Source organism: Nanorana parkeri, unplaced genomic scaffold, assembly GCF_000935625.1.
Source record: "Nanorana parkeri isolate BGI_ZX_2015 unplaced genomic scaffold, ASM93562v1 scaffold17, whole genome shotgun sequence".
NCBI classification, from domain to species: Eukaryota; Metazoa; Chordata; class Amphibia; order Anura; family Dicroglossidae; genus Nanorana; species Nanorana parkeri.
In genome coordinates, this window is record NW_017306285.1 from 1,475,042 (window position 1) to 1,484,118 (window position 9,077).

General features: G+C 49.6%; 1 protein-coding gene across 1 annotated transcript in view; it reads right to left on the minus strand.

Annotated features, from left to right (window-relative positions):
* Nucleotides 1–4,653, minus strand: part of RPS21 (ribosomal protein S21) — an 11,555-nt gene extending 6,902 nt beyond the window's left edge. The window contains exons 1-2 of the mRNA XM_018560045.1: nt 4,581–4,653; nt 1,784–1,861 (exon numbers count right to left, since the gene is read on the minus strand). Coding sequence (XP_018415547.1) covers nt 1,784–1,833 — 50 coding nt within the window. The 5' untranslated portion in view covers nt 1,834–1,861; nt 4,581–4,653. The remainder of the gene's footprint in view (nt 1–1,783; nt 1,862–4,580) is intronic.
* Between the last annotated feature and the right edge of the window lie 4,424 nt (nt 4,654–9,077).

Consider the following 9,077-nt stretch of genomic DNA (forward strand, 5'->3'; position numbering starts at 1 on the left):
CACCCCCCCCCCCCCCCAAACAGGATCAAAGCCAGCGCTCCAGGGACAAGCTAATTCTGCATCCACTGGGTTTTGGTCAGCATTTGAAATAACTTAAACATGAGGGGAATTTATCACAACTGGAGCAGACAAAATCTGAAGCAGCTGTGCATGGCAACCGATCAGCTTCTGTCATTTTCAAATCTTAAACTGGAGAAGCTGATTGGTTGCCATGCACAACTGCTCCATATTTTGTCTGCTCCGGTTTTGAAAAATCTCCCTTTGACTTTAGTATTAATTTAAAGGACAACCATACTTGTATATGCTGCTTACTAAACTACCTCCCCCAGGGTAAACTAGACTAAACTCTAAACTTTAAGTTCCAGAACCACAGCCTCAGTTTACAGCCTGATGAAAATCGGTTCCCTGTTGGCAGAGTTCCCATAGGTTTGAATTAAGTTGTCTATGGAGTTTCATCACTAAACAGACTTTTGCCAGAGAACCTATAAACTAAACAGCCCACAGCTTTGGAACAAAGGTAAGTTGCAAGGAGCGGATCGTGTAGTAGGTTAGTGACTGTTTATATGAAAGTACATGTATCCTTTAAGTATCACCCCACCATTCCATCTCAGGACCAATCTGAAGAATTGCCGTGTACATTCAAGTAGCTCTGGGTAAAGCTTACACAGGTTTAACACCATATTCCCTCCCCATGGCAGCACAAGACTCCATAGCTGGGTGCCTAAAGTGTATATACAAACGTTCACGTTTGAAAAGAGTAGGGAGAGGTTAGACCCCCCCTATATTGACATTTTGTGCCTCCAGATTTACACTTTACTGTTTTGATAAAACAGAGGAAATCTCCCCAAAAAAATCCTATTCCATTGTCATCAACATTTTCCCAAAGGGAACATCCCTCCCTTTACTTCCCTAACAAAATGTAAAATGTAAGATTTTACCCAACTGCCTCAGTGACAAGTCACTAGGACAAAATAAAGTGGATTTACTCAGCGGGGACAGAAGGCAATAAAAACTCTGCAGAGGGTCTTCTCCCATGCTTAGCCGGACCAAAACAAAATAAAAGGTTATCCCTTTACTATGTACAAAGACGAAGCTGCACTCACTGACCTTCAAATCAGTGGATGCTCAAAGGGCTAGAGACAAATGGTGCTGTGCCAAGTCAAGCTGGGAACAGAAGCAAGTCACCATGCTACAAATAAATGCACCTGACAGACTTCTAGTAAAGACTGGCACCATAAGGGACCCTGCGAAACCCTGAAAGGTTAGTATGCTACTGACCTGTGCCAGTCTTCATAGTAAACTGGCTATATGCATGTATTTGGGGTGCTGGTGACCGTTTTCAGAGCATGCCTTTGAACACCCTCTTATTTGAAGGTCAGCAGTGCAGCTTAATTTTTGGACACTGTGAAGGGGAAACATTTGTTTTGAACAGAGTAGGGAAGAGATAGACCCCATTTTATAGTCTCCTAATTTTTTCCCTTTACACACACTAATCACCTAGCTCTTCATTTTGGGGTTGGGCAAGGCACAGGTTCCTTTTATATCTGTACTCAGATCTGTCCAATCAAAATGCCACAACCTAGATAACTAAAACCAGCAGGCGGATACATTGTGAAGTCCTTTTATAAGAAGGTTTTTGAGAAAAATGATCCAAAAGGATGGCCAACCATAAGATGCATACTAATCATACTACACAAGGATGCCAGAAATACAAATGGAGTACAGGGACATATCGGCCATTACAGATGGAAGCTGAAATACAAATAAAAGAAACCATTCGTACCATTTACGAGGAACGTACAAGTCCACAAATTCACCGGAGTCGTTCTGCATTTTGAATTTTGGTTACAGTCACAAGGACCTGTCAGAATAAGAAAACCGATTAATCATACTTTGTAGAGTACACAGTGCTAAACCACTTGGTTACCCTTGTGTTAAAATCCAAAAAAAGCCCCTGGTATTATTTATTACAGGTATTTACATAGCACCAATTTACACAACGCTTAGAGAACTATGAAGCGAGTGAAAATCACTCATCCTCAGTTAGAGCCAACGTGTGACAATAAAACTGTCACCCGTCATCTTAATAGATCGGCAAGTGAGCAAACACATACGGCCGCTCGCTCACCTCCCTGCAGAGAGTGGTAACTGTCACTCACGGCTCCCTGCAGGGATTCCCCCCTCCCCCCAGCGCTGACTGGCAGAACAGAGTGGGAGGGGGCGGGTACAGCTGGATCTCGACAGTAATGTCAGGATCCGTCCCGGCTGCCGTGGTCTCAGTATACCGCAAGCTGTAGCTCACGATATACTGAGCTTTGGGTCACCGGAGGACGCTAGTATATGTTCTCCCGTGACACTTAAGAGAACTATGGGGGAAAACACTTACCTCATAATTCTCTTTTAACATCGTTGCACATTCACATCAGTCCCTGAACTTAGATTGTAAGCACTAACTCGCATGCATACATATGAGGGCCAATTTACACAGGAGCCATTTAAACAACCAGCACGTCTTTGAAACGTATGAGGAAACCCACGCATGCACAGGGAGAGCATACACACAACGCATGGGGCCTGTGTGCCAAATATACTGATCTACAGGCATTGAACTTACAAGGGGCCAAAGAACATGCTTCATTGATTTGCTATAAACCTGTGATACATAGTGTGATTTTCCATGCATCTGTCATCTCCTTTTAGTCTACGCCATGCGTTTGGCTCTATAGACTTTAATGGGAGTGCATGAGAAATGCATTTATATGCATCTTGGTGCATTGTGCACTTATCTCCATTAAGGAAGAATTGGCCAAAGACAAGCAGTAATCTATGACATTTGGCAATAAAGTGTGACAAAAATGCATAATGACAGCAGCAATAGTGTGAACCTAGGCTAAAATACATGAGGCCTGCCCTTAGAGCGGCAGATAAGGGACGTGCTTCTACTGCAGTACAAGTGTATGGCAAGAATCCCCACCCGCTGCCTATTAGCCACCGTCCAGTATATTGAAGCCTCACATCGCCCACACCCAAAGATGGAAGGTCATATTTAGGCCAACAAGGCCCTTGCTGCAGGGCTGCAAAGCTTTATAAGCTCAGCTCCAGATTGGGGAAGGGGGGTGTTAGGATTTTGAGACTAAAGGTGCACACACACCTTGCGATAATAGTACGATAATCTCGAGAAATCCCACGATCTCTACTACTGTAGGTTGCACGACTTTTATCTTAGGAACATGCTCGAAAACCCGCCGAGCATTGTACGATGTTCGGTGGGTGTGTAACATGTTCGCAAGATAAAAGCCGGAGGGGCAGGGGTGCGCAAGCGCACTGCCCGTTCAGCATTGCGCTCATTGGAAGCCCGCCCCTCAGGAGGGTGGGGCTTGCGATCGCAAGTACGATCTGCCTGTCCAAGATAGGCAGCTCGTACGTTTTTTTTAAATTACGTTACAACCATCGCAAGACAAAAGTCCTGCGATGGTTGTAAGGTGTGTGCCCAGCCAAAGGAAGTGAATGCAAGCCAGCCTCCAGAGCAATCAGGTAAACCTGACACACCCAGGTGGAGATAATTGAAAGCAATTAAGCTCACCTGAGGGATGAAAGTGAATAGCTAGGAGAAAAATCTATTAACCCTTTCACTGGCCAAAGCTCCACTTTTGACCTCAATTGTCCAGACCAATTTTTCGCTTGGGGCCCATTCACACTATCAACCACCAGGAGGTGCATTTGGGGGTCATTCAAAATGGACAAAGCACCAGGACACCTAGTGTGCACGGCACTATGCTCTAAACGCAGCATAGGCACTATACCTGTATCAATGCTATTGTGTTAACAGGACCTTACAACTTGCAGAGTTTGTAACCCCCACGTCCCCAAAAGCATCTAGTGGCCATAATGCAGTGACATTTCACCTTACCTAAAAAAACAAACACAAAACATTCGTTTTTGCCTCTCTTTGCACAGAACAAACCTTCACAGATCTGCATTGAGGAATGGATCTGAAGTTATAAATAGACCACCAAATGTTCCAGAGATTCGCTGAAATCAGTCCACAGTAAGAATTTTGATCTGCAAAAACGAGTTAACCCCAGTTCATGGCCCAGGGCCTGCCCAAGGTACGGGGTCTGCGGCCAGTTGCTGCCTAAGTTACGGGGTCTGCCTGTCTGTCCAGGCACTGCAGAAGGTATGGGATCTGTGCCCAGGGCCTGCATATAGTATGGGGGTCTGTGCCAGGGGCCTGTATATAGTATGGGGGGGTCTGTGCCAGGGGCCTGTATATAGTACGAAGCCCCTCCCCAGGCTCCAAGTAGAAGATCTCACCAAAGGCCATGGGGGTCTCCCAAGTACTCATCAGTAAGGAGAAGACTGGTAACTATGGGTTACCAGCCTAAGGCCCGAAGCCCCTCATGAACAGTGCCTGGCACATGCTGGCCTCGGCTGTCACCCCCTTGAAGGAGATAAGCCGAGCCGCCGACCTCCAAAGGCAGCCCGGGTATGTCCCAAGGCCTCGAAAACATCCCACAGACGGCCGATGAGTCCCTCGAGCCCACCCAGGAGCCGTCCAGCCACCGAGCTGCAAAGCTCACCTCGCGCTTGCTGTAATGGCCGACACGAAAGAGAAAGAAACCCCGCCCCCGGAAGGACTTTATTGCAGCGGCTCGGGGAACGCTTCCGGGTCACACCCAAAGCGTGTCTCTTTGGAAGCTGGACGCAGGGAGCATTTTTGCTCCTGGCCGCCAGAGGGCCACCAGTGTTTGGCTAGGACCAGGTAAGAGGCAGATGGCCACAGCAAAATGGCGTCGTCCCTGAGTTGCATTGGGGGTGGAGAGTCAGAAGTCACGTGGGAACTCAGGGCGGCGCTACTAAATCACAGCTACCCGGCGCCTAGAACGGAGGTTCATCTACAGCAGTGATACACCAACCTAAGCAAATGCCGCATAGAGAAGTCTTCTGTTTGCATTCCTTTACTGAGTCATGTGACACGTCACGTGGATACCGCTCGGAGCCGCGAAAGGAGAATGTGACGGAAGGCTTCTCTGTACGTGCGCTGGTGACGAACATTTCACCCCCCCCCAAAAAAAAACCACGGGGTTCCCCACCCTTCTCAAGTCTCATGACCTCCCTGACGGATACTCACCCCCTTCAAGACATGGGGTCCCCTCACCTCTCCTCAGGTTACCTGGTCTTCCCCTAGTTACCTCATCTTACCCTCCGGTCACAGGGCCCCCCTACTAGACACCTCACCCCTCCGGTCACAGGGCCCCCCTACTAGACACCTCACCCCTCCGGTCACAGGGCCCCCTCTACTAGACACCTCACCCCTCCGGTCACAGGGAACACCTCACCCCCTGAGGTCACAGGGCCCACCTACTGGACACCTCACCCCCTGAGGTCACAGGGCCCACCTACTGGACACCTCACCCCCTGAGGTCACAGGGCCCACCTACTGGACACCTCACCCCCTGAGGTCACAGGGCCCACCTACTGGACACCTCACCCCCTGAGGTCACAGGGCCCACCTACTGGACACCTCACCCCCTGAGGTCACAGGGCCCACCTACTGGACACCTCACCCCCTGAGGTCACAGGGCCCACCTACTGGACACCTCACCCCCTGAGGTCACAGGGCCCACCTACTGGACACCTCACCCCCTGAGGTCACAGGGCCCACCTACTGGACACCTCACCCCCTGAGGTCACAGGGCCCACCTACTGGACACCTCACCCCCTGAGGTCACAGGGCCCACCTACTGGACACCTCACCCCCTGAGGTCACAGGGCCCACCTACTGGACACCTCACCCCCTGAGGTCACAGGGCCCACCTACTGGACACCTCACCCCCTGAGGTCACAGGGCCCACCTACTGGACACCTCACCCCCTGAGGTCACAGGGCCCACCTACTGGACACCTCACCCCCTGAGGTCACAGGGCCCACCTACTGGACACCTCACCCCCTGAGGTCACAGGGCCCACCTACTGGACACCTCACCCCCTGAGGTCACAGGGCCCACCTACTGGACACCTCACCCCCTGAGGTCACAGGGCCCACCTACTGGACACCTCACCCCCTGAGGTCACAGGGCCCACCTACTGGACACCTCACCCCCTGAGGTCACAGGGCCCACCTACTGGACACCTCACCCCCTGAGGTCACAGGGCCCACCTACTGGACACCTCACCCCCTGAGGTCACAGGGCGCCCCTGAGTTTATTACACCACAAACTACATACAAATAATAAATGACAACAATTCAGCTTTTGCGGTTGTTTCCTCCGCGCCCCAGAACATTTTGCTGGAAAGGTATGGCTGTAGTGGCCGCAAATGCTTCAATTATTTGTAAAAGTTTTCTGAATTTAGCAATAGACAATATCAGAAGATCAGATTCATCCATTGCTGGGATTCTTCCAGAATTTGAGTATTTTTGCTCTTTATTTTAGGTGTTCCGGCTTTCCTGTGTAATATTTAGATCTCAGCCCAGCACTTCAGCTGCCATTAAGAAAACAGGTTTGCATTGTTCTTTTTGTTAAAAAAACACAGTTTCCCCCCCATATTTGTATGGCCCCTCCTCCACGCACAGTGCTCGCCAAGTAGATTCTGTGTAGGAACTCCTGTGGACACATGTGCGCTCCAGGGGCAGCCGAATTATGATTGCGGTGGAATGTTCTAGCGCACTGGGCACTGGCACAGCTGCTTGCAGTGTAACCTGGGAGCACACAGGAGAGGCTGAAAGCCCTGCCGCTAAACTGAGAAATCATCATCATCCTAGGACAGGAAGTGATTGTGGAGAAAGAAGAAAAGGTTGAAAGGAGAACTATGGGGTTAGGGCTTTTCCCCATAGTTCTCCTTAGGGTAACGGGAGGACACAAACTAGCGTCCTCCCGTCACCCTAGGCCGGGATCCGCCCAGCTGCGTGACTGACAGCTGGCTCTGCCTATCTAGAGGCAGAGCCAGCTGTACCCTCCAGTCAGTGCTGACCCTCCAGTCAGTGCTGGCGGATCGGGGAGGGGGGAATCCAGCCCCTCCCCTGTCACGGCAGAGAGCCGTGACAGGATCGAGAGGTGAGCGAACGCCAGTATGTGTTCGCTCACCTCCCGATCTACTGAGCCGACCTGTGACAGTCTCATTGTCACAGGTCGGCTAGAACTATGAGGTGAGTGAAAAGCACTCGCCTCATAGTTCTCCTTTAAGCTTTTTAACATTGCAGGAACACGTGCAACAGCGTACAACTATATGTTGGGTATAGATATACTTTAAACCAGTGACCTCTGACCTTCTGGGTGGATCAGCAATTTGTTTGTTCATTTAAGGCCTTATTCACATGACGGTTGCACCGTACGGCGGGAAGGGCCAGTTGTTGATGTGCCAGAGCTGCGGGAAGAAGTGTAAGTCTATGGAGATGCAGGGTCTGTCTGCCCTCGCATGCTGCTTCCCTCCAGCTCTGAGCTATCACAGCTGCACAGAGTCAGTGTACGCTCCCGGATCCACCATGTACGCATCCGAGGCCCGTACATCGTCTGGTGCAGCTGTCAATATTCTGAGCTCCGGGAAGCAGCCTATGAGGGCATACGACTCCTTCATCGCCATTGACTTACATGAGCTTCAGGCGCATCAAAACATGGTGCTTTGCGCTATACGGGGCAACACGCCCGATGTGAATGAGGTCTAAGTTGTATCCAATATCTTAGGTGGTATTTTGTAGGATTTCCATTGTACAAGCTGTAGAGCTGAAAGGAGTCTGAGGATTCCCTTACTTGCACACTAGATCGTTGAGCTACAGGCACGGTTTTCAACAGCGCAATGCAAAGCACGCTAGGTGCGCTGATGCGTTCTGAATGGCACCCCCTCCCAGTTGCAAAGCAGATCATGGTACCGCAATATCATGCATTGCAGTGAATAGTGCATGCATAATTTTTGTTTCATCACACAACACCTTTGCTCCAGGAGATGCTTTGGAACAGGAAAAGAGATCCTTGCTACACTCCTTACCAGGATTCCCATATGAATCAGGTGTGGAAATGTAACAAAAATACTACATGTCCAAGGACTAAACCGGGAGCCCAATCTACTTGTCCTTAGGAGAAGTTAGAAGACAGGCCCAAAAAGTACTGTAATTCAATCAACAAACACAAAAGTAGACGGTGAGCTTATTCAGAACAGATTTCCAAATGAGAACTGTAGCTTACTTTATCAAAAAACTTGAGAACTACGGGGTAAGTGTTTTCCCCCATAGTTCTCTTAAGGGTCACGGAAGGACATATACTGGCGTCCTCCCGTGACCCAAAGCTCAGTATATCGCGAGCTACAGCTTGCGGTATACTGAGACCGCCGCAGCTGGGACGGATCCCGACAATGCTGTTGAGGTCCACCCAGCTATGTGAATGACAGCTGGCTCTGGCTATCTAGAGACAGAGCCTGCTGTGCCCGCCCCCTCCCCCGTCCGTTCCTCCAGTCAGCGCTGGAGGATCGTAGAGGGGAGCGCCGAAACAGCCACTGCTCTCTGCAGGGAGATGATCGAGAAGTGAGCGAGCGACGGTATGTGTTCGCTCACCTCCCGATCTATAGAGCCGACGTGTGACAGTTTCATTGTCACATGTCGGCTCGAACTATGAGGATGAGTGAAAATCACTCACCTCATAGTTCCCATTTAAGTTAACAGAGGCACCCTCATGAAGCCATTTATATTATGGACATGCTTGGTTATGCTAGAGGAGCTTAAACTGAACATAAAACAGAGTAGATGGTTTTCATGAAAACACAGAAGAATATGCTAGCAAAACTTTTATGTTTTTTATCTGTGACATTTTTCATGTGTGCCTTAAGTCCACAAAACTCTTCGAGGACAGCGTGACTTTTCTTCAGCCGCGAGAAGAATGGCGTAATAATCCAACAATTCTGTAAGGTCAGCTCTGCCATTTGTATATAGGTCCTCTCTGCCTTCTGACCATAGAGTGTAGTCAAGCACTTGGAATCCAAGGGATGGCAGAGAATCAGTGTAATCTACAATGTTTTCAATGAGCTGCACATGACGTTTGCTAGAAGCTGGTGGGCACTGGCCTGACAATTGAATCTCCCACCCCTCAG